The following is a 25,679-nucleotide window of genomic DNA, read 5'->3' as shown; positions in this document are numbered from 1 at the left end:
TGGTTTTCTAAACATTGCTTGAATACCCTAAAAGCATTGCCTTTGAAAAAATACTTTTTAATGCCTTAGGACGATTACAGAGTAGTAGCAGAGAACAACTCTAACTCCTTCTCAGACTATACTTCATAGCTGAGTTTTAAGTCTTCAGTTTACAAAAACATTGACAAAAACTAGTCAATGCCAGTGTAAATAATGCTGAAGAAACAGGTTTCTAAGTTGCAGTCAAGCAATTGCAAATCTCTTGTTTTCGGTGTTTTTCCACATCTCTCAAGCCCTTGTTGTGTGATATAAATGTGATGGCTGTAAAGGAAGTACATCCAGCATTGCAGCAAGGGGTGGAAAAGCTTGCTAAGCTTCCATCCTGAGTGCGGTGCCTGGTAATGCCTTTATCTGTTTTGTTCAGCCTTGGATCTGTGATGTTAATTTAGATTCATGAATTGCTGAAAAGGCAAGACAGATAGCCTCTTCGGTTTTGTTCTGTGGCAGCCCCAGGGTATCAAGGCTTGCTGCAAAGTGGGGGAAAACATTTTTCCATCCATGCTTTCTGGAAATTAGAAACGCTCACCAGAGAGAAAAGCTGTTGTACACAAGATTGATGCTAACTAACAGCTTTCTCTACTAGGAGGCCCCTGAATATGGACATGCTCTGTTGAGAAGGCTGAGAATTGAGCTCAAGGAAGATTAGTGGGGTGGTGACAGCACAGGGGAGCCATGGTAAACATGCCCCCCGTTAAATTTGAGTTGCCCCTTTTAGGGTGTGTGTTTGCTGTGAGAAGCATTGTGTATGGTAAAAGCCATCAAGTCTTAACTGTGCGTGGCAAGCTGGCAATGCAGACAAACACTTGAGGCGTATTTGGGATTTACTTTTTTGTTGTTTTAAAAAAAGCTATTAGTGAGTGGGAGTGACAGCTGTCTTAAACCTGTGCTGTAGATTATCACCTTCATGGGTAAGAGAATCCCCAAGTGTCTCCTGCCTAATGGAAGCCACTCTACTGTGTCTTTTTGGATTGCAGTCTCTATTTACTGAGTGTATATAATTGATTACAAATCTACCCTCCGGTCTGGCTGCTGCTTCAAGAGTGATAATACTTCAGCAGGCAAAGAATCTCTGGCTCTTTTCTTATTGCCCAGGAGAGCGTGGAAGAAAGCAATGCTGCGGCAGGGTATTTGAAAGCCAGAAAGAATATCAACCCAGTGTTTGCAGGTACTGTGATACCACCTCTGTCAACTGTTTCACTGGAGCTTCCAGTGTGCGCATAAATTTTCCAATACGCTTAGGCAGCGCAGTGAGAATTGGTTGAGGAATTAGAGGAATGTATTCCACAAGCTGTTAAGGAGAGTTACTCCAGTGTACTCTTGTTGTCCCGAGTCATTCCTTTCACATTCATCTACCAGTTTGTGTCACCATTCAAACCCACAAGAAATTAAGAGATAACACCGGACCCGACCCATGTTTCCTGCTTATATTTTTCTTGGAGAGCACTGTTAAAGAACACATTGAATAGTGTATTGCATCAGACTTTGGTTTTTCAGGCGTAAATAAGTGCTGGTGTTGAAAAGATAAGGATATGTGTTGTGGCAAAAGAAAATTCTGCTTTAATTCCAATATTTTTCACCCCAGCCCCCAAGAGTTCTCTGCATGTTTCTGTGTGTGAAGAAAGCCTTTCCTCTAGGCAGATAATGAGTTGCGAATCTGGTCTCCACAACAACCAACTGCAAACATGCCTAGTGCATTATCCCAGTAGGGATTGAAAACTGGTGCCTGCCTTGGCTGAAGCAGCACTGCACTACTACTGCGGATTTTCTTGCAGATTTTTCAGGTTTTCTAGAAATTTTCTTGCAGAATGCCACGGAGGTAACTTCCTCTACATCAGTTAATGCAGAATAAGATGTTAGTTTTCTCCTATGACATCTTCGCTGTCAGAGCTGTAAAATATAAGGTATGTACTTAGCTGTTTACAGTTCTTAATAGTACCGGCTTAGAACACATTTCATACAGAGTTAGTCAGGAAGTGCTTAATCTAGAGGCACTGGATATTGCACATACTGGTATTGCAATACTTGATATTGCAAGCACACTGATCGTCTCTAAAGGAAACTTCTTGGGTTGTTAACTTTTTTTATGCTTTGGCAAGCAAGGACTTTAAGGCACTTGAAGTAGCAATTTCAGTTACCTGTCAGTTGCTGCTTGATCATTTCAGCCAATAGAGTTAAAAAGAAATTAACTACACAAGCGTGGTGAGCAGTCTGACGTGGCATTACCGTGTACACCTTAAACCATGAAATCTAGGGGGAGGAAGTGAATTCTGTGGATGTGAGAGCAAGTGAAGAGAGTAACAGCACATCAGAACATGGGCTGAGCTGAAGCCACAGAACACTCCTTGTCTTTGAGTTCGGTTTGGTCTTTGTGTCTCAAGTCAGGCAAGCTTGACTGACTGCTGAGCTGCCCCAAGCTCTGGACAGGCTATTGAGAAGTGGAAATCTGTTAAGTAAAAGGTCATTTATGACTGTGCATTAATTTAAAAGATGAGAAAAGTGGGAATTTAACAGTCTGTTGTAGACAAGGAGCCACAGAGTTCACCTGACCACCCAAGAACTTGTGCTGTGTATCCAAAGCCTTTGTATGCCTTAGGAGATACAGCAAAGAGCAAGACAACGTCAGGGCTGCAGGGGCCTTTGGGGCTGAGTATTAGCTCGTGTGCGTATAGAAACGGATAAAGCCTTGACCAGATGTCTCTGCAGGGTCTGGGACAGTGCTGCCTTGACATAAATGCACGCAGAGGAAAAGGCAAAGGGTGTGCTGTAGTGGTGCATGCGCTGTCCTTCCTAGGCCTGGCTGCTCCAGCAGAGGTAGCTGTGGTGGCATTTTCTGCAGCAGGATTGGGAGGCTCTGCTGAGCACTTTGACCTGGAGCATCTGTGAAGAACTACCCACCTGTGCTGTGCAGCTGAAAAACTGTGGATCTGGCTTTGTATTGCTAAAGAGGTACTTGAAGTAGCTTGTGCATGCCTTTGTGGCAGCATCTCAGGGCTTTTTGTAAATAGACAGACTTCGCAGCTGCTGAATGATTTGGCAGAAAAAAAAAAGAAATGCCTTTCTAGCATTTAAAGAATAAGGGAAACAAAACAAACTAGGGTGAGAATATATTTAGCATAAAATAGTAAAACTAAAGTAGGGTCCACACATGTGTGACTCCATCAACACCTGGTATGTGCGAAATGCAGGGTGGCTGGGGTTTAGTGATGCCTGTCTCCTTTTTTGCATTAGATTTGTAGTGGTCTCTTCACGTTCCCATAGCACAGACAATGTTCTGGTGAAGATGGTAAGTGTTAAGTCTCTACTTTCTTGTGCTGCATTTAATCCTTACAGATCAAAGAGGATGTAAATGAGTTTCATAATTGTAAATCACTGTTACTGTGCTTGTGGAGTTCCTAAGATATCTTAGGAGACATTGTATCTCCACTTGGAGATACAAATAGCTGACACCTGGGAGTTAATTCAGCCTCTGACCATTTTACCAAACAGTTGGGGTCTTCTACTCCAGTTTGCCTGCTCCAGGCTGCTGTGGCCACCCTCCTATTGGTGTCCCCTGCAACAGCCTGAACCACCTTGGAAACTGCAGGTTGGATGCTACCTGCAAGCTCTGGAAAATGAAGGATGGTTCAGCTACCAACTTGTAAGTCATTCTCTGAAACTGCCAAAGCTATTTTGCTTGACACATTAAACGAATTTGGTAGGCCATGACTGAAATGTGGCCGAAAGCTGGCACAGTTGTAGTCAACTGAAGTGAGGCATTTGTGAGCCATGTTGGTGATCTTGGAAAATATTTTTATCATTGAAGCAATAGACATATGTATAAAATAACTATGTGTCGAAACAGAACCTCTAAAACATTATCAATTTTTTATTCAAAAACAAACTTCTGAAAAGCCAGGATTTTCTGTGAGCTGGAAATGCTGGGGTTTGGGTGTCCTTCATATGGATTAAGTCGGTGTTTTACAAGCTTTTCTCAAAAGCTGAGCAGCAGCGAACTGCTGGCTGGTGTGGGGAACCATGGTTGGAGATGAATATCCGCTTGTACTCTAAAAGTACTCCAGTCTTGTACACTAGAATACAGCCTTTGAGCTCTGCTTCATCTAATTTGCTTGCAGAAAGGAGAAAATGTCTTATAAGGACTTCCGAGAAAGCAGACTGAGATTCTCAGACTCCCTTAATGGTCAACGCTGGATATTCCTGAAAAAAGGTCTAGATGACTTCAGAGATGGCTTTCCTCCTCCATCTGATAACATGATTGTGTATGGTAGAAAGCGGCCTGTCTCAATTACCCTTCAGAACAGCACACTGAAATCTTCATCCACAGTTCTGTGGAAGAAAAGGAGGAAATCTTCCAGAACACAGGTCTGTCTGTCCAAACTCAGCCTGCTGCAGCAAGTCAGGAGGGATTATGTTGCACAGATAGAGTGCCGTCTGAAACAGAAGCCTGTAGTGCTCTACCCATGCCTGGAGAAAAGTACCTCCCCAAAGGTAATGATTTTGTAATCCCGATTAAATGCTCCTTTAGAGTTGGACCAGGAAACTAATCTAGTGTGCAACTACTACTGTAAATTAAAAAAAAAACCACAGCAAGTTCTGTTTCTTTCCAAAGGGAAAATAAGACAACTGATATTACAGGTAACTAAGATTTAGATAAGTCTGAATTGTCAGCAAGTAATTTGTGGGAATGGGCTAATTGAGAAATCTAGTGCCTGCCATCCCTGCCAACAGATTACAGTAAATGCATTATCTGCTAAGCTATCACCAGACATGGGTACAAATGGACATTATAGAGCAGGCAGAGAATCTAATTAGAATTGAGAAGGTAGGAGTATGCCTAAGATAGCCCAATATATCCCATTACCTTGATTTCTCAGCCTGTTTACAGAATTGTCCCTCTTTTCCCAGTCTCCAGTTACTCAAATTTGTCTGCTTCGTGCAAGCAAAAGCTAGCAGGTCCTTGTCTCTTGTGTGGCTGGGAACTTCTGGAACGTGCTTGTTTGATGTTGCAGATGGAGAACGGTGACCAAATAGAGTGGGGAAATAAGCCTTTTGCTCCTAGTTCCTCTCAAAACAAATGGGGGAGAGCTGGAAGACTTTTCCAGGGGATGTGCTACAGAAGATAAAGTCCCCTGGGTGAAGCACCTGAGTATCGTTTAGCCTTCTCTGAGGGCATATACTCACCTAAGGCTAGGATGCAAGAACATGGTGGATGGGTTCATTGGGAGGAGCCTTAGAATTCAGAAAAGGGAATTTGGTCTCTGTTCTGTGAGAACAAGCAACAGCAGAGCTCGCCCCAATCCCAGGCTGCTGTTACTGGGGCGATGGGATCATGAAATGAGGGATTGTACTGAAAGGAAGGAACCTTAAAAGCAGCTGAAGGAAAATTTCATGTGTGGTACAGCAAATTGCCATAGAAGATGAGACCAGAATTTCAGCATGATTCACAGATCTAGCAAGCAGCCTGAGTTGCAATTAATGCTTTAGGGATTTTTGAGAAAGGTGTGTAAATTGAAGCTTCTGGACTATGAACTGCTTCAACTGCTAGTAGACTTGAGGAGACTTTCATGTGGGGCAGTCCTTCACACGGCCCCCAAGCAGACGCACTCCAGTGAGGTTATTTTTGAACGCAGGCTGTGTTTTTGCTTGGCTTGTAGCTCTTGAGAGAAGATGCTGGTGTCCCCGATCCTGAAGTGCTTTTGAAGAGCAAGGCTGGCTACAGTGTCTGCGAACAGGAGAACCACCCCCTTCAGGAGGTGCTGCATCATATGGAGGACATGCAAAGCAAAGTAACAGCTTCCGAGACGGGAGTACAGTGAGTACAGGACAAGATGAAGACAGCAACACAAATGGTTCCGAGTGCCCCCTTCTCTGAAATGAGTGGGAAAAGGAATTTAAGCCCTTAACTGAAATTTACATGGATCTATTGTGGGACTAGTTTCCATTAAAAGATGGGTTCCTTTGCCTTCCTCGGTGGTACTGATAAATAAATTGTTATGCCACTAGCTGCTCAGAGACCAGTCAGGATTAGTCCCGAGTGATTTGAAAACATAAGGAGACAGCCTCACTGGTGGCTTGTTGTAGAGGCTGCATTAGCTATGGCAAAAGAAGCGCTGTCACTTTATTCTTCCCTGACCACTTTGAATAGTCACAAAAAGGCATAGTGATGGGCACATACGGTTCCAAGCTTCAACTTTTTAGGGTTTTCTATTTTGAAGGTGGCAGGTTATTTCAAGCCTTGCAGGCAAACCTTGGGACTCTGCTGTTTGATATATCCTTTCTTCTGTTTGTGAGGGTGGCCTTCACAACTGGTTCAAACTGCCCGAGCTATTTCTTGAAAAAATCATGCCGTGTTTAGTGGCCAACAGCAGCAGCTGCAATCCAAAGGCATATGTGCAAACACAGGATCCAGCTTTAGGCTGTTGTCCAAGATTGACTGTGTGGTGACACCTATCGCTGTAGCTAATCAAAGGGTGTTTCTGACTGCATTGCATTAATACCCGTAGTGGGAAGGAGTCTGGAGGCAAAGCCCTGTGTCTGTGGCTCTCCAAGAAGAAGGTAGCAGGACGAGACAAGGAGGCCGTGCTGACTGACTCTGCTCCCCTCGATGAAAACAGAAAGCGAGCGATCCGGCGTTACTGTGACTGGGTTATGTCTTTGGTAAGCACACAAAAACTGCCACCGCTGCTCTCCTTGACTCTAGAAACCTAATTGTTTCATTTAGGCTAAATGTCTTTGGACTTAAGAAGTAAAAATATGGCTCTGGATGTATGAATCTGAGATCCAAAGTCAAAACCAAGATTTCTTCTTGACTCTTAGCTCTGATGTCCTGTTGTGACTAATAGGGCTCAGGCCACCGAAATGTAAAGCAAGGAATAAGTATCGTTATACAAAAATACTGTTAAATAAGTTTGCTTCAGAAAGCGGTGTCGCTTTTTTCAGGCAAGTCATCCGTGTCCAAATGGCTATTTAACTGCCTTACCTTGGAGCAGTCCCCTTCTGTGTGAAATTAATACACCGATTCGTGTGTTGGCTCCAAACCGTCTTTGCGATTGCCACATCGCTGTGACAATGCCAATGCAAGCATACTTGTGGATCAGCTGAAACTGTGATGCTGGGTTTAATAGTACTGTAGAGTGGTGGGAGGAAATGTGTGCGAGAACATACTGGTGATGAGATGCTGCTTTATTCCCTGCTCTGAGACTGTCCTGGGGTTGTTCCAGGGAGGAGGGAACAGCAGCATGGATGAAGATACCCTCATGAGCTTGCTCAATGCCAGCTGTGAAAGGGAGGCCACTGGCCCCTCACCTTTACATGCTGTGAATTTCAACAAAGTGGAAGCAGAGAAGCCAAAGGGCCGGGAGATTTCACCTCCCCAGTTAGCTGTCAGGAGTTCTCATCACCTAAGCAGCCTGCCCTGCCAGGTTAAGGTAAAAGAGCTCACATTTACATTTGCAAAAGTCTAATTGTTTTGGATGGCTTGTGGGGAAGGGTACCCATGGGAGATGAGAAAGGAGCCTGTTTTTTTCCAGGGACCACTTGATATTTTTCTGTATTTGTATTTTAAGGATCCAGAGTACAGTTGAAAAAGGAAATGTTCAATAATTGTTACCTTTTACATGCAGCAGAGAGGTAAAATGAGAAGGACAACTAAAAGGATTATTTAGTGCTCAACCATACAGTCTTTTTGCTTGCCAAACTGTAGAGAGTTGTCCACGGTTTTGCTGATTGCCAAAGCCAGTGAAATCAACAGAAAAACATGGGTTTATGCTGTGTGAGCTTTGGATTAGGCGAAGGACATCATGTCTGACCCATCTCCAGATCTAGTTTGTTAGATGTTCCAGTTGGAGCTTCAAGAAGTCCTCAGTCCCAAGTGTGTGTGGCGCTGATGTAGGGGAGAGCAGGGGGACTGGTGGAGGTGTCAACAACTGGAAGAAGCTGAAGCATGAGGACAGTGACCTTCCAATCGTTACCTTTCCCATTACCAGCTTTTCTTCCTGTATCTTCTTATAATCATAATCAACAGTCATATGGTTGAGGTCAAAACTGGAGAAGGATTTCAGCGTAATATTTGCTGGATGATTTTTAGGTAAGAGACTGAAGCTGGGCCAGTGCTGGCTTAACTGCAAGTTTGCAGTTCTCAATCCTATAAGTAGGTTTTTTTTCACTGCTGAGAAATTTGATTTTTGAAATAGGAAAACATTTATTCAGCCTCTGACTCCCAAAGTATGACCCTCACAGACTTCCTTCCCAGGTTATCACAAAAACTAGTTTAAAAAAAAAAAATGGTCAGATGACTTGAGGGTAGGGGTTCCCAGAAACAGCTTTTGATACTTGCTGCCTTGGTGGGGAAAAAATTGCTAGCGAGGCATTCTCATCAGCCATCGCCTTCATATTGTACAGTTGTAGGATATTCAGGTTGTGGAACAGTGTCTGTCCTGCCTATGTCATGAGGGACAAATGCCAATGTGATGAAAGAACACTGAAACAGAGTTTTTGCAGGTCCCTTCCCAACCAAAAGGGGAGAAGATCAGATATGGAGCGTGGTATCTTGATCCCACAAAGTGGAGAAAACAGAAAGCGAACAAACCATTAAAAGCTCCAGAAGCAACACTCAATAGCCTTGGGAATGCAAAGAAAGGGTCTGAAAAGGTACTGTGAATGTAAAAAGTGATATCACTCTTTTCTGGTGTCACTAGGAGAGATTGTTCTCTGATGGGAATGTCTCTGGGCGCTGTATTGTGTTTGATAGCCACAAATAGATGTGGCACAGACCGTGTTATCCAAGCTGAGATAAATGCGGTTCAAACAGGCTCATCCCTTGGATTAGCCTGGCTGCAGGGCACCTGTATATGGATGATAGCTCTGGAAGGCGAATAAGCACAAATCAAGGTTTAGTTGAAATCAATGTTGTACATCCGGTTCCTTGGATGCTTTTGGCATCATATGTGGCCAAAATGTATTCCTATGCAATGGGCACCTCGGAATGCTTTAGGGTGTTTTTATCTTGGTTTTGTTTCACTGCAATACCTACCTTGACAAAGGTGCTGGATTCGGCTGTGGTACATGGTGTTATTAGGAGGGGTTTGAAGAGCAGGCAGGCTCTTCTTCAATGACTGGGTTTACTTAGATGTAGCTTTAGTTTCCTTTTCTTAAAAAAAAAAAAATCTACTTCATCTTCATGCTTACTGCACAGTAAGAAGGGAGGACGTTGCTCATGCTCTAGAGGGCACTCCTTCCAAATGCAAAACTGAGTTGCATGGGACTAAAATGATGCCAAGTGCAAAGGGCTGGTGAGCTGAATGGCAAGTGTCGCTCCTGTTTGATAACAAATTGCTGTCTGTAAGACAAAAGAGTAAGTTACGCAGACAGGATGCCTGAGAAGAGCTGAGCTCAGAAGAACACAAAAGCAAAGGTTATGGTTTTATTCATGTTGCTTAAAAATAAAGGTGAAGTTCACCATTATATATATTATTATTCATAATAATCCACCCGGTGTCCAGCTCCTCCTGGGAACAGACTGCAGATTATTGAGGGTAGGTGTGCTTACTTGGATAACGAAGAATAACTCTTCCTACATCCCTTTCCAAAGATGCTGGGGGAAATGACTGTGTAGCGCAGGACATAAGATTCCATCATCATAAATTATAATTTGCTAAAAACAGCTTTGCATTAACAAAGCAACCTCATTTCTTTGAAAAGAAAAAAAAGAAATCTGAGCTACTTAGAGCTGCTAGCAGTTAAAATATTTATTGCTTCATAAGTTTTCATGAGAGCTGGACAGATATATGCTGTGTGGTTTCTTTAGGCATGTGGAACCTATACAGAAAATTGAAATTTGACTTTTATTTTAATATACTGTGGAAATTAATTTAGGAGATGGACGTCACACAGCTGCACAGCACACAGGCCTTGAAGGAATTCCTGGAAAGAAAGGGCTACAGCAAGCCTCGGGTGAGTCATGAGAATCTGCTGAGGCTGTTGCCTGTGTCCCCATGTTGATGTGCTTGTGGCTATTGCTGGGTTGTCCCAAGATTCTGGTTGTAAAACCACCTAGATCAGGGACCTCCAGTTCTTCCCTTCTGTGTGTTGGAGCTTTTGGAGGGGAGGAACTGGTGTAACTGCAAATGGGGCTTCAGAAGGAGCTGGGGCTCAGTTCAGCAGAGGGTCTTGGAAGTGGTGCTGGGATCCCCCTGTTCGTGCTTAATGTGAAGGACCAGTACGAAGCGCTGTCCTGGGAGCAGGTGAACAGGTATTTTGATGGACGCTTGGGACTCGCACGGCTCTGCAGCTTGTGTGGCTGATGTTATCGTGTCTCACCGGCATGCGCGGAAGGCAGTGCTACGTGTTAACTGTGGGTGCAAAAGAGATTTCAACCTCTGAATGCCCAGGAAGGGACTTCACTGAGTTTCATCTCGTTATCATAAGCAACAGCTGCAACTGAGCAATATGTGCGCTGGATTTTTGGACCCTTTCTCTTTACATATCTTTACCTTTTCCTCTAATCGCTCTAAGTGTCATTTGAGGCTGCTAATCATGCTTATGTTTAATGTTTTGTTTCAGTTCCTTCTGAAAATCCTGTCTGGGGGAAATGATAGTAGAGCTCCAGAGAAGACATCCAAAGCTTGCAAGAACCTATCTAAAGAGAGATGAAAAAACAAGAGAAGGATCTTTCACAACCATGAATTAATACAGATTTCTAAATTCTCTTAAAATGAATAGAAGCTAGTAGCTGAGCTGTTCCTAAAAGAATATTCTTACCTTAGAATGAACCTAGAGGTAGCTTTGAGTTAGTTCTGAAATGGTCAGATGATAGTTTGAAGATTGGGTTTGGACTCCCAAATTCAAGGCGCAAACCACTTGGCACTGAGCAGTGCTTGGGCTCGGCTAGAAGGCACCGATGATGGCTTGTGCTGTAACATGCTGCCTTAGTTGCAGATCCTGGTCCACAAACAACTAAGTGTTTTTGAAGCATTGTGCTTACTGCTTTAGAGAATATAAATAAGTAATCTCTGAATTCTCTAAGGCACGACTGGCTGCAGTTTATATATACCTACTGAAACCTTCCACCTGAGAGCGTACAAAGTGATAGCCTTCTGCAAGACCTGAAAGATCCCACTGTGGACAAACCTTGTGCTGACAAAAGCAGACTTAATACAGCGAGACCACTAAAAATCATAGCCTGCGATCTATTACTACACCAAAAATACCTAATAGAAACAGCTGAAGCCTTTACAGAGCAGGAACTGGGCTATCCCGTAGCCCTTTGGTGTATCTGTGAGTTAAACTGCAGCTTTGCCTGGTTGGTTGCGGTCATAAGCTGCCTTCTTTGCTGAATTCCCTACTGTCAAACAATGTCTTGGACCTCAAGGATTTGTTTTGCTCGGTTTCAATGTGTGCTGTAGTTCCTACTGCTAATTAAACTTTTTTGTCAAACTGGGAACAGGATTATGAGGATAAATATCCATGCTTCAAAAGGGACTTCTAAACAAAACTAGCGAGAAATCCTTCTTCAACTCAACATTGCATAAGCAACAGAACAGTGTTTGGACGTGGACAGACCTGGGAAGAATGAAACCCAGAAGTAGCCTGTGGAGACAAAATAAAAATGTATTCCTACAAGTCAGAGAAAATGAATTTAGCTTAAATGCACTAAGATGAACTATTCAACAAACATCATATGCGGATAAAGAACCAACCTCGCCTGTGAAGAAAAAGCTGGAGCTGGCAGGAAAGTATAGCAAGCCCAAGCGGGAAGCCTTGTCCCACCATAGTCACTTGGATAATGAAACAAAGGAGTGCACACCAAGGGAGGCGTTTGTACCCCAACATCAGCACTCGTCAAAAAAATCCCACTTTGAAGTAGTGGCCACACAGTCTGAAAAACAAGATATTTACAAGCAGGACATGTTTTTAATGGCACATCTAAGACAGCCCCCAGCAAGGGGAATTTCTCTTGTCCATCAGCACCTCTTCCCCTGCCTCGAAGGTCCCAGACCCTCCCCGGTATGCTGTCAGGGACAAGCAGACCTCACTCGCTCCTGTTTTACTGTCCTGGATTTCAGGTAAGGATTCAGAGCCTGATTTAACTTGCTATGTTGCTTTGAGTTATTTAAAACCTGGCTAACACAGTCCAGTACCAAGGGAGGGGAGGGCCGTCAGCGCAGGCTTTGTGGGGGGGAATGAATCCTGCTTTATTATAAAGCTGAATAGCACACGGGGAGCTTGCAGAACACTTTGTCTTTTTTCCCAGTGGCTATTTGCTCTGCCCAAGATGGTCTAAGCAAATACCTGTTCACAGCTGCTCGGAGAACAGTCTGTGCTTTGATTTCTTTTTTTCCTGAATGCCTCTCATGAGCGGTCTGTGCTGGCATTGCTGGACTCCCAAGATGTGCTGCAGGGTGATTTCCAGTCCTGTTGTGAGTAAATGTGAATCTTCTGTTGGCTTTACAACAGGATGTGTGAGTAAATGTGAATCTTGTCGTTTAGGCGGATGGTCCCAGGGCAGAGGCTGAGCCCCAAGGACTGGCAATTTCCTGTGGCTGTAATCCCAAGAGCTGTGTTGGGAGATAAAATGCAGCCTCAACACAACCTACGAACTGACATGACAGCACTCCTAGGCTGGTGAACACCAGGACTTGGAAGACGAAAATATCTTTGAGACAAATTTCAGAGAGCTTAGTACCTAATCACTGAAACACTCAGAGCTGTGTCAGTACACGGCAGGAATCCCGTTACCTCCTTTTGCATTTTGCATTTCTTTGAATTGGCTGTCTTATTGCATGAAGGAAGGGGGGGGGGAAAATCCTTTGCTCTTGAAAATTTGCCCCCCACAAGATTGTTTTTTCTTTAGGACAGCCACCTTGCATATGAATAACTAGCCCCCAACCTACCAGTCTTAAAGGCACTTTTTCCAGTGGTGAGGTTAAAATCTGAGCTGCGGATTGCAGTTCTGAGAGTGATTTAGGCGATGTTTGGATTTTTAAACTCCAATCCTGCACTGACTCACAGGGTCTTGAAGCAGCTCGGCGATGTGGAGCTGATCCTAAAATCATAAACCAGGTCAACCTCAATCTGTCATCGTTTCAGCAAGTACATTATAGTATTTCTATCCCAGTATTTCAGGAGGCTTTGCCTGTAAGTATAAATAGTTATTTAGGGAGAGCTTTTTACTTCACTGTGAAAGAGGAAAGAATATGATTATAGACTTGGCTTTTTCTTCTGAGTTTTCATTGAACTGGAATATAACACACAGACTGCTGCAGAAAAATGTTTATTTACTGTTTCACTAACAAAGCTACAATTATCAGAATAAGGTTTTTGCTGGTTTAATATTCCAATTATGTGTGAAGACAGGTAAGGACTTTTCAGAACAGCTAAAGGTTTTTCCAATCAACTTCTGACAACAGTGAGAAACATAGCAGCCACCCCAAAGGTAATGCTGGACACCTTATGTGCTCATGTACAGGATGTCTCTGTGGGCGATACCCAGTGTAATGCATTTAAATGTAAGGTGCAATACAGAATCATCAGCTCCTTTATTAGGCGAGGGTTTCTTGTACAAAGGAAAAAAACCTGCTGGTGTGAAAGAAGGAATTGAATCCTGAACTAGGGTCCTGCACTAGCAACTGAGTCACCTTCATAGTATTTCTTGAAGCTTAACGCAGAAAAAGAAAACAAATTTGAGTCAACTTGAGCTTTCTTTTAAAATGAATTGAACTTGGAGCAGACTTGGAAGAAGGCAGCAATATCAGTAAGTAAGCACAGAAAGTGAAATATGTAACATGTCCTAGAAGACTTGACTATTCCTGGCACAGCTGAGGTGCTGGCAACTTTGCAGAACGCTTCAGGGAGGAGGCATCTTGTGATCATCTCTAAATGCACGCGAAAACTAGAAGCTTGCAATTGTCAAAGTGCTAGAAGGGTCTAGAATGCCCAATTGTAAACTACCTTTGAAATTTGAATTCTCAGTCTCATCGTTCAGATATTCTCTCAACTATGATTGTAAGACAGCCTTCTAGTAATGGCATGAGTTCTGCTAATGTAATCAAAGGGTCTCCTATAAAGGGTGTGCGGAGGTTTGCTGTAGATGGCTGAGGGAGGGAAGTACGTGGACATGCCTGCTGATGTCCATGGCAGCCTTGCTCAGATGAAGACCAATGGGAGACTGACAAAAAGACAGGTTCCCCGGTGTTGTAAATCGCTGTAGTTCCCTTGACTTCAAGGGAATTACTGATTTACATCTACTGAGGGTCCGGTCTATATGGTGATAATGTCCGAGATGTATAATAATGGCATTGTGGATGCCTGCGGGGGATATGAGAACAGAGTCTATGACAACAAGTAGCTGCTCTTGGGAGATGGCACTAGTCTGATGTTGAAAAGGATATGAAGAGGCAAGTTGGCATTACTCTGGGAGCTGATGTTTTGGACACTGTCGTCCAGATACTACGCTGCTATACATGTATTTTCTGATAGGAACGCTGACTGCGACAAGGCATTAGCATGGCAGTGGATTGAGCTAGTCAGCATAGCAGGACGCGGGTGTCAGAGCTGCTTGAACATTCCTGATCTCCCCGTGGTAGCGGAATGGGAAGGTTGTGGTGTAGCACTTGTCCCTGTTGTAGGTATAGCAGGTTTCAGGTTCGTCGCAGGAGGTGCTCTGCTGAGCCTGGTATATCTCACCACCCAGCTCAATTTCTACAGGATCGCATTTTTTGCAGCTAGAAGAGATGGAGAATAAAATAAGCGTTAGGAGGTGTGATGAAAAGCTGCCCCTGGTAAAACCCAAATCTTCCTTGCTGATCTCCAGATGTAGCTAGAAGAGTACTCTGGCCTTCCTGGGTTTTACCCAGCAACTCCCAGATAGATGCTTTTAATGTTGTTGAACTGCTTTTGCCAAGACGGATCCCTAAAAGAGAGGGTTAAAACGGCAATGTGTAATTTGCTGGTCTTTAAGATATTTGAGATGAACAGGGATCAGAATGAAACTTTCGTCTACGTGTGAAACCTTATGTGAACTAATCATGGAGATAACTTCTTGGTTTGCAACAGAATATGAAAGGTAGGCTCCATTGGGAAGAGTTTCCTCTGTGACTCTCCCTCACCTTCTCTACTGGCCTTCAAGCATGTTTATGAGCTGCTGTGGGCAATCCTGCAGGGGAGGTTAAGTCTTAGGAAATCAACTTAGCAAATAAAATTACTTACAGTTCAGTCATGCGGTAGACAAAAGTGGTTCTGAGTGGGGACAGGGGGTCAGAGATGTTCTCTCGAGCCTTCAGGGGGACTCTGCAAAGGAGGGAAGAGAACCGCTCTCATGAAAACTGCTTATTAAACGGGACTATTCTGCTGTGAACGATTCCCGATTCAACACCTCTGTCTAATACTTTTCTGCCACTTACAGGATGCGTATGTTTCTCTCCAGGATTTCTTCACCGGGATTTTCTTTGGAGGGGACAAACTTTGAGGTCACTGTTACACACTGACACTTGTTATTGACCAGCACATACTCCTCGTCCTCAGAGTTCCGTGGATAACCTGCAAGCACAGGATATGCAATCCCAGAGTTGAGAAGAAAAGACCTTGAAACCTGCTCTAGCAGAAAGCCAAGTGATGACAACACCAGAAATGCACTGTTATGGCATCTGGATTGATTAAAGTCCAGCTTGCGACAGGCACAAATGAGCCTCTTGGCAAAGATGAGTTCAGCTGTCTTCCCTGCTCAGTCTACGGTATGCTTCTGTACGTGGAGGTGTTGGGACTGGGAAGGAGCAAACAATGAACCTGGACGCTCTGTTGCTGGAGAGAGACAAATATGCAAGGGTTTCTTGTGAAACGGGAGGAAATTCCCCTTGCAAAATTTGAGCTATGCTTGGCAGCTGGCGGTTACCCAGTTCCACTCTAGTGCACCAGGACTGTTCAGCAGTCCAAACCCTAGTTTGGATCTGGCTTCTAAATAAATGCCTCTGACCTTGCCAATGTGGCAGATGTGTCAGTTTTCCTTGTGTGGTATGTTGTCCTTCAGGTCCCTGAGGGAACGGATGCCAAAAAGCACTACAGGACCCAGCAAGATGGCAGCCTGGTGACCTGGCAGTGAAAGGTAAGCGGCCCTTAGGATGGTTGTGGTTTGCAGGGAAGACTCCAGTCCTGACTTGTTTTGGTCTTCTATCTACCCTGAAGTTGAGTTGGGCAGTTGAGGACCTTCCTCAAATAAAGAACCACCAGCTTGCCTATGTCTCCTGTACTTTTAGCATGCTATTCAATATGAAACTCGGTCAAAACAGGGTAAAATATCCCATCTGTCACCCAGAGGCTTTTTGAATGTTCCTGGTGGCATGCAGCGCCTACTTACTGTGCAAGTAGATGGATTTGAAATAGCTTGTTCTTTGCTAGCTGGTTTTCCTCAACGCAGAGCCTCTGGTCTCTTCACTCAAAGCAAGCCAGCCTTGCTTTTATACGCACACACAGTCATGCCTTTCTTAAGTGGCTGTTTTTACATCCCTCTGTATTCTACAGGCTGCTAAAATCAAGTTCACAGCTGTCACTTTGCAGCATTGCTCTTCCTATAGCATCTCCAGTCTGCTTAGAAGTACCAAAACCAGTGGTTTTTGTAAGAGGTAGTTACGACTGGGCTCAGATGGACCTCAGTTCTGGGGACTGGCTTACTCTGCTTGTCCTTTGGTTTAACCATGGGGAGAAAGAAAGAGGGTAAAAGTGTCGGTCCATCGTGTTTATGGAAGATTTCATAGTCACTTTGACTTAAAAGCTGTGGTCCTAACAGCTGGATTTCTGGCAGTTGCCAAAGCATGGGTCAGCAAGGAAGCAGACGTGTTGCATAAGCTCATGTCTGTGGTTTTTTTTATTTCTATGTCCAAAGCTGCTGGGTTTTACGAACAGCAGACCCCGTTGCTATAGGGACAGTGCTCAAAGCCTGTGGGAGCAATAGTGAAGCTGGGATCCAGGAGGAGCACACCGACGCCAAGCGGTACTGTCAATTTGCTGTTGTTAGCTGCTATTGGCAGTGGCGTACCTGTCACATGAAGCTGCCTGCGAGACCAAACAAGGACAGTATTGGTTGGCAGAGCCCCTAAGTGTCTGCTCCATACAATGTAATGAAAATAGCATGCCAGGTTTTCTACCCAGGGCTTCTTAGAGCTTGCTTCCTGCCCCTACAATGTGCTGGTCTCATCTGCTTCCATTCCACTGGGTTATTTTCCGAGATCCTTACAGGCCACATAATTGTGAAAAAGGCGCCAAAGTTGTGTAAGGTGATGCCTCAGACTGACCACACAATTCACCTGCTGGTTTCGGATGCTATTTCTGTGATGGAGAGCAGAATACCTTCTGAAAAATGTTTGCTGGGGAGGTTTCTCAATCGGGAATGAAAATACCTTGCTCTCCTGCTTTGGGCAGTGGAGCAAGCGATTACGGGCATGTAAGAGACCTTGCCCTTTATGCTTTTCTTTATCCCTCTGCAGCGTGTCCCACTGCAGCAGGTGCCCATTGAGCCCTTCAGAGTAAGGGGTGGCTTTGAGAGTTTCTCTGTATAGCATCCAGCACAACTGGCCAGCTGGCCACATACCACTGCAAAACGTGCACAGAGTGTAAGTCCAGTCACGCTTCTGACGGCAGCGTGCCCCACCAAGGCAGCAATACATAATCGTATCTGACACGCGGAGATGGTCATTACTTGGAGTTAATGGTGCTTGTCTCTTTACACCCCTTATTGCAACCTCCCTTGCTCTGCATGCTTCCTCTCTGCCAACCCATCGCTCAACACGAACGTTTCCCACTGAAGCAGAAGCTTAGAATCATAGAATTGTCAGGGTCGGAAGGGACCTTAAAGACCATCTTGTTCCAACCCCCCTGTCATGGGCAGGGACACCTCCCACTAGATCGGGTTGCTCAGAGCTTCCAGCTTACTGGAAAACCCTCTTCAGTCTCGGCCTCCTTGAGTCTTAGCCTTTATTTTTTTTCATATAGAAAGTGTCTGGCTTCTTGTCCTTCACATAGAGCTTCCTCCAATGTCTGTCACTGTGTTCTAGGTAATGTTGTGTGCGTTTCTTTCTAAGCCCTTAATCCAAAGCTAATATTCAAGTCAGATCCTATTGGCTTCAAAATTTGTCCCAAAACCTTTGGGAGCTTTGTGTTAATATACTTTTATGAACCTGCAGGGTTTTTTTGACTCTGCTCTAAAAATATTGTCCTGATTTAATTCCTTGTGCAATACTCTTGGCGTCACTAACCATAAAAGTTACAGGTACTCCATATGTTATTTTTTTTAAAGCAAAATCTCAAAGCTGCAGAAAAAGAAAGTTTTATCAGCAATATTTCCGTGTATCGCTCAGTCAAATCCCTTTGGGGAGGAAGTAGTTAAATACAAAATTTTCTAATGTCCTCCGAAATGTCTGCAGGTTGGATTTTCTGGTGCATGGTTTCCTGCAAGATAGTGTTCCCTCCCTCCTCGACACTCAGCTTATTTGGAAAAAAATTTCTCATCTTCAAATATCAGTTTGTCCTGTAAAACACTGCAAAGCTCAACAAAACTCGGCTGCAGCAAAGGCATTCCAGAAATACCTGTTCGAACTTGGTTGCAAGTGCAAATAGCCACTTTAATAAAGCAGGAAGAGGCTCAATTAGCCCCAAAATACAGTAATTGCAATATAATTAGTAAAAACAGCACTCTTGTAGGTGCATGTAACTCAAATTTGACTTCCCCTCCGGGCTGCTTATGTGTGCATATATATCTCAAGCCACGGGTATGAATGGGGAAAACCAGGCTGGGCTCTGTGTTGAACTGACACAGTATTTCTCAACGTTTTCTGCCTTTTCAGTTCCTGGATTATACAGCTGGTTGCTTTTCGTAGGAAGCAGTACTCTCCAAGGACCTGCCTCGTTAGGCAACTAGATGCCCTTTCCTGAAAGCCAGAGGAAACGCAGGGATGCTGTTGCCCAGCTGTTGGGATGGTTATCCTTCAGCATGGACTTACCCTTGCCAACCAGATCCGCCATGTGAATGAGGGTGTCGTATAGAGATCTGGTATTAGTACAGACAGTACCTGTTACCCATCAAATGCACTGAGTGTGCTGGGATAACAGTCTGATTGCAGCCTCGATTGAGAGTCTCCAAGAAATTCAGTGGAGCTACATGATAAACTACAGCTTAATGAGGGAAAAAAGATGGCAGTAGCAATATGACAGGATTACCAGGAAGATTCTTAGAAGCCTTTAAATCTAGCAGGTAAGAGTCTTGCGAGCTTCCTAGCGCTGCGGGAAAGCAAGCATGCGTTTTTGCGGTTTGTTGCTTTAGAGAACCGATCAAAAATGGCTAATTGTAAAGCCTTAAATTTGCAGCTAGCCATCACTTCTTTAGCCTCAAGGCAGAAATTAAAATCACACAGCTCTGCGGTGCAGAAAGACACTGAGGCGTCCAAGAACCACTGAAGCATGACTGCTTGAGCACGCTGTGAGGTTCAAATTTTTTTGACTCTTAAAATTATTAATGGCCAATTACACAAAACCCGTCACTGGTATCTTAAGCAGTTTTCCATGCTCTTAATTTCTCACCTACCTGCCACAAGGACGAACCCCGAGGAGATGGCCAAGGCCACGCACAGCAACAAAGAGCTCTTCATCTTGCCTCCCCTTCTTTTGAAGAACAGGAGTGGAGAGCCTGTGTCTGCCTATAAGGGCGTGTGCAAATGATACAGCTCTTTGTTTCCTAAAATAAACAGCCCAGCACCGACACCGTGGAAAATGTGGCTGGGGACTGAAACCAGGCATGTTTAATGCACGGAGACCTCTAGCTTTCAAAGGTGAAGAGGGGCAGGGGGTTGCGCTATTACTGCGTGTTTTCATTATGTTCACCACCAACAAGCAATGAAGCAAAGTGCAAAACCACCCTGGTCCTTAGGGGACACCTTATGGCCAGGGCCGGTGGCACTCTCCCACCTGGGCGTGAGGAGTGTGAGGGAAGAAAGTTTCCAGGTAGCCAAAAGGTGACAGCTCTGGCTCCTAGCTTTGATAACTTGGACTTAAAGATCACTTGACTCGGGATATAAAAAGGCTTAAAGTCTTCAGGAGCAGAATCCTGTTTGCACCAGGTTCTCTGCAGACACACATTAGGGGCTCGACCTGCCCCCAAAGAGCTTGCAGTCAGAGCAGACAAGATGAGAGAGGGGAGGGGTAAAAGAAGGGGTAAAGCAACAGTAGGTCTGTGGCAAAGCTGAGCTCTTCCTCCAGCTTTGCCCACTCCGTCAAGGAGTTCCTTTCCTGTTGAATGGAAAAGGGCCTCCGTGGGATTTGTGGTACAAGAAAGGCTGAGTCAGGTCCCAGGGGAACTGTCTCAGCTATTGGGCAAGCAGATGACTCCTGAAGGAGGGGAGTACTGGAGAAGACCTGGGTTTTTTTTTTTCCTGTCCCAGATTTGGGATCACCTGTGTAACTCTGGAAAAAATAGCATTGCAGCGTAACCTGCAATGACCGGAGCTGTGTGTGTAGCGTATGTATGTGTCTTGCACAGAAAAGGCCACTAGTGAAGGGGAGCCTGGCCTTAATAGTACTCTTTAGCAAGGACCTCCAAACACCTCCATCAGGAGTCAGAGCTATTCAGAGACCCCAAAATCTGCGTTCTCAGCTTTTTCTCCCAGTGCGAACCTCTCACGCAGCAGTTGCATGATGCAATGAGCTGCTGTGTTGCATCAGCAGTGCTTACACTCAAGGTTTCTCCTCGGAGGTGGTGGGGAATGATGGGTGCGAGCCCGGTTCCTAGCAGGGCATCGGGTTATACCATAATTCTCCTTCGCAAACCTTGTTCTCCCACTAGACTTCCATTTTCAGGAGGGCAAGACTTGGTTTTCTTTCCTTCCTTCCTCCCTCCCCAGAATGTATTGCCAAGAGTTTTATGTGGAGCTCTCTTCTGAAGCAGCAGCAACGTGTTCCCTGTGCTCCATCTTCTGCAGAAGGTTAAAAATAAACCTGGCTCACCATGGCGTGGTAGGAGTGTCTATCTAAAGCACTATTTATTTCGGTCATCTTTTTTTTGTAACAAAATCAGATTTATTTTTTTTAAAGAAATATACAAGAAGGGGAGATGCAGGCAGCAGAATAAAGCCTGTGCAAAAGAGGCTGGTCCTGGTCTCCTTTGCCAAACTGCTCTGATAAAAATACGGCACTGGTAAAATCCAAGCAGAGGCATTCATGAGTATTTTTGGGTTTGACTGAGCAGAAGGATATTCTGTGTGATTCTGTTGATTTCGGTGGTCTTCCCTGCCTGCCGGTGCTCGGCATATCTGAGTTTCGGTTGCTAAATCTACATGTCTGCATGCAGTCCCTTTGGTCTGTACGCGGTGCCGCGAGAGCTATTTTTAGTCCCGTTCAGCCACCTGCATGTTTCTGGGGATTTCTATCGAGATTTCAAGCTCTTTAGGGGAAGACTTGTTTTATGAATTGTTACTTTTATGGACTATCCCCTTCTCAGTGTGTGACATGTTGAATTACCAAATATTATCTGGGGCAGCAGGCGCTAAAGGACCGTGGCAGTTTGGAAAGGGGCTGGCAAACCATCACCCCAGGTTTAAATTCTAGGCTGAGTGGGGAGGTAGACTCCCAATTTCATTGCGAAGCGGAGGCTAGTGGAGGAATAATTCAGAATTTGAAAAGAAACGGGACCCAGTCCTGTAGGCTCTGTTTCCTTGCACTTGTCCCGTGCCTCCCGTTGGCCCTGGACATGCTGAACTAGGATTTTCCAGGCAAGAAGCCGGGCAGATGCCTGGATGAAGTGGGGCAAAATAGTTGTGTCTTTGTGCGTCCTTGCTACGCTGGGTGAGGAGTGGAGAGGAGGACGGCCGTACCGCGGCATGGGGTGTCTCCAGATAACACACCGTCCACTAGCAGTCTGTCCTACGGCTTGCTTTTCTCCTCATTTTTCGCTCAGGAGCAGAGAAACTGGTGGATTAAAACAGACCTGCAGTGGTCACTGATTATGGTATTAGTAGTGGTGATTCCACTGATGCTTACAGCAAACCAGTGTGATTTGGCGTGAGCAGTTCCTGATAACTGGACGAACTCGCTCATATTGGAGGTCATCTCCAGCTTCACCAGAAGCGGATGATATTTTCAGCAAGTCCTGGAGAAGGTGTGAATGTATGTAGGTGTCATTTCTTTTCTGCTCTTAGACATTACCCTTGGATTGAGAGACAACGGGTAAATTCCATTGAAATCACGGAGGGTTTAAGTGGAAGTTGGTCTGGTTTTAAGGCTCTGAATTTTGAAAGAACAAACTTGAAAAAAAAAAATAAAAAAAATGAGGGTGCTACACTGTGAGGGCAGTTGGACGGAAACCAGGGTCAGGGACACACTGAAGGCCTGGGTTTCTGTAAGTCGAGTTAGCAGAAGTTACCTGGAGTTTTAACCACACAGAAATTGATTGGAGAATTCTCTGGAGGGACTTCACCCCAAAAAAATGGTAGGATTAAGCAGAAAGACTACAAAGCCTGATCAGGGGAGGGCTGTATTTTAGTGGCCAGCCAGTATAAAGTGAGAATTTCCACTGAGGTGTGGCTAACAAATTAAATGAGTGCTATGTCTCGTTGCCCCAAACCAAGTTATTCTTGTTCCAGGCCTGTATCCAGGGGAGGTGATACCTGAAAATTGGCACGGACAGATTTGGAAAAAGCGTCTTAGTCTGAAGCAAAAGAAATATTTGGTGCAAGCGCAAATATGGAAAATTTTGACCTGGAGGTGACTATGTGCAGAAGCTGAATGTGTCAGAAAAAAGGCTCGCGAGATTGGTCTGCCGTCAGAGATCTACCAGAATCCAAATGAATTGCCAAGAAGTGAGTAAAAATGTGCACCCCTCTCTGTTTCAGTTAATCTTAATATTTGCTTGACATGTCTTTTTCCACAAGGTGGACAGAATTTATAAATAAAACCGCACCTGTTCTGCAGTGAGAAAAAAACACCTGCACTCGTTCTAAGCAGAACTCTTCTCGCTGGGCTGTGTGGCTGCTTAATTTATCTGGGGTTCTGAGCTCCATTGGACTGGGACACCAGGAGGAGGGGAGCGGGGAGCAGCAGCTGCCTGACGCTGATCCGCAGCCCCCGGGGACGGGCTGGAGATGCCCGTGTCCCTCCAAAGATGCAGTTTGGTGGAGGGAAGGACTCGGGAGAGTTAATTTATGTACCTCGGATGTGCCCAGGGAGGCTTTCAAACATGTCGTCTTCTCTCTGAAACTTCGGTGTGGTTGTAGGGAACTGAGCCATGAGGAGTTTCAGTTAAGGGGGGACAGATGTCAGGTGCGCTTTCTGTCGCGATTTGGGGTTTTTTTTTTTTCCTCTCGTTATGGTAAGATTACTGTACAGACGGCATTTGTACGTGGAAAAAAAAAAAACCCTAAAGGAGGTAAAAAAGGCACTCTTCTATTTCTGCGTGGCATTATTCGTTGCCGACACCTGTCAGGATGGAATGGAATGGAAGGGCGGCTCCTCCCGGGGCTGCGCCTATGGGCTATTGCTCTACGGGCAATCCCATGGGAGAAGCCAACTCCCGCCGGCTCCGCACCTGGAGCGATCCCACCGGTACCTCCGGCACGGAACCGCCAGCCGTCAGCAAACACCGACGCCCGACGGCGGCGGGAACACCCGACCCGGAAGCGGAAGGGCGGCCGGGCCGGAAGCGGAAGCGCGGCGCAGAGAGCCGGAAGCGGAGCCGTGAGGACGCGGAGCGGAGCCATGAGGACTCGCCGCGGCACCGTCCTGCGGCCGCCGCCAGACCCCGCCGAGGCGGAGGATGTCGGGGAGGAGGCGCCCGGAGCGCCGGTGGAGGAGGAGGAGGACTTCCAGGAGGCGCAGTTCCGGGCGGTGATGGCGGCCCTGGAGAGCGGGGAGGAGGAGGCCGGGGACAGTGAGGAGGAGGAGGAGGAAGTGCTGGGCCTGCAGCTGCCCGAGGACAGCGAGGAGGAAGACGGTGAGGAAGACGAAGAAGAGGAGGAGGAGGAGGAGAAACAGGGTGTGGATCTTTTCATAGACCACAGCGCAGAAGAGGACGAAGGTGAGGAAGAGGAGGATGGAGAAGGTGAGGAGGATGAAGAAGGTGAAGAAGAGGAGGGTGGAGAAGGTGAAGAGGAGGAGGAAGACGAGGTTGAAGATGAAGATGGGGACCTCTCCATGGAAAGCGACTTGGAGGAGCGCCGCCAGGACACCAAGCTCCCCCATGAGCTCTCCTGGGGCCAACGCAAGCAGCTGTACTACGACACGGACTACGGGAGTGATGCCCAGGCCAAGGGCAAGCGTAGCCAGCAAGAAGTCGATGCTGAGGAGGAGGAAGAGGAGCAGGAGGCTCAAGTCATCCAGAGGAGGTTGGTGCAAGACCTGGGGGAAGATGATTACGGGCTGGATATGATCCAGGGCTATCTGGCTGAGCAGCAGAAAACCCACGATAGCAAGGGGCAGAAGATTGACAAGGATTTGCAGGCCCTTCCCAAGAAGGAGCAGCTGAAGCTGCTGAAGCAGGAGTCCCCTGAGCTCCTGCACCTGATTGAGGACTTGGAAGTCAAGCTCATGGAGCTCAAGGATGAGCTGCACCCGCTGTTGCAAATGGTCAAAAACGGCACTATCCCGCAAGGGAAGGGCAGTCGCTATTTGCAGACCAAGTATCATCTCTACCTGAATTACTGTGCCAACATCAGTTTCTATTTGGTTTTGAAGTCCAAGAGGATTCCGGTTCACAGTCACCCCATTATCGAACGGCTGGTTGCTTATAGAAATATAATCAATGACTTAGCTGTTATAGATCAAAAGTTATCCTCACAAGTTCGTATGCTTTTGAAAAGCTACTATGATAAGAAGGAAGATAAACTACGGAGAGAGAAGAAGTTTGCGGTGTTTCTCCCACTGGATGTTAAGAAAAAATCAAAGCGTGCTCCTGCGCTTCCTAATGGCCGGGCTACTGCTGACGAACCGTCAGATGAGTCAGACCTGGACGAAGAGGCTGCCCTAGAGTACTACAAGAAGATGGAGGAGAAGATGAAACTCAAGAGGAAGAGAACTGAAGACCAAGGCGCGCTTGAAGAAGAAGCGGTGCTGGAAGGAGAGGATCCAAATAAGAAGAGAGGTGTGACCTATCAGATGATCAAGAACAAAGGCCTCACGCCCAGAAGGAAGAAGATCGATCGCAACCCCAGGGTCAAGCACAGGGAGAAGTTCCGGCGAGCCAAGATTCGCCGCAAGGGCCAGGTCCGTGAAGTTCGGAGGGAATTGCACAGATACGCCGGGGAACTGTCTGGCATTCGCGCGGGAGTTAAGAAAAGCAGGAAGCTTCAATGATACTAACTTTTCTCTTTTTCTGAGAGCTGCGAGTAGCACTACTGAATCCAATAAAAATTTTGTAAAAGATCGTGTGTGTTTATCTTAACAAAACTGGGGTTGGGGGTGGTATTTGTGGTTTGGGTTTTTTTTTTTTTTTTTCAGAGGATGCTTTTCAGAAGGTACTGTCTCTAAAAGTGGCACAGGGCCCTTTACTCACCTGGCCGACATAAAGAAAAGAGGTTTTTCTTTATTGTGATGCTGTCTTTCCGCACTGTAAATACTGGCTCTGAGAGGCCATGAGGGATGTTTCAAGCAAAGGGAATGCAATGGTCTGTGTGGGA

The 25,679-nt window shown here is 45.5% G+C and overlaps 3 protein-coding genes across 3 annotated transcripts; 2 read left to right on the top strand and 1 right to left on the bottom strand.

Annotated features, from left to right (window-relative positions):
• The first annotated feature begins 4,161 nt into the window (after nt 1–4,161).
• On the top strand, nt 4,162–10,686 carry FAM47E (family with sequence similarity 47 member E). The gene is made up of 7 exons (XM_054204248.1): nt 4,162–4,524; nt 5,691–5,848; nt 6,540–6,693; nt 7,257–7,463; nt 8,536–8,685; nt 9,910–9,987; nt 10,597–10,686. Exons 1-7 carry the CDS (start codon nt 4,162–4,164, stop codon nt 10,684–10,686), a joined length of 1,200 nt encoding a protein of 399 aa, XP_054060223.1.
• Nucleotides 10,687–13,296: 2,610 nt separating this feature from the next.
• Nucleotides 13,297–19,762, bottom strand: JCHAIN (joining chain of multimeric IgA and IgM). Its single transcript, XM_054203961.1, has 4 exons — nt 19,604–19,762; nt 15,435–15,570; nt 15,241–15,321; nt 13,297–14,756 (listed from the first exon to the last, which is right to left on the bottom strand). Exons 1-4 carry the CDS (start codon nt 19,665–19,667, stop codon nt 14,555–14,557), a joined length of 483 nt encoding a protein of 160 aa, XP_054059936.1. The 5' UTR covers nt 19,668–19,762; the 3' UTR covers nt 13,297–14,554.
• A 3,948-nt stretch (nt 19,763–23,710) lies between these two features.
• Nucleotides 23,711–25,426, top strand: UTP3 (UTP3 small subunit processome component). Its single transcript, XM_054203914.1, has one exon. The coding sequence runs from the start codon at nt 23,764–23,766 to the stop codon at nt 25,354–25,356; it is 1,593 nt and encodes a 530-aa protein (XP_054059889.1). The 5' UTR covers nt 23,711–23,763; the 3' UTR covers nt 25,357–25,426.
• The last annotated feature ends 253 nt before the right edge of the window (nt 25,427–25,679 follow it).

Source organism: Rissa tridactyla, chromosome 5 (genome assembly GCF_028500815.1).
Source record: "Rissa tridactyla isolate bRisTri1 chromosome 5, bRisTri1.patW.cur.20221130, whole genome shotgun sequence".
NCBI lineage: Eukaryota > Metazoa > Chordata > Aves > Charadriiformes > Laridae > Rissa > Rissa tridactyla.
The sequence above is the reverse complement of the archived record's forward strand: the minus strand, read 5'-3'. Positions and strand labels throughout refer to the sequence as shown.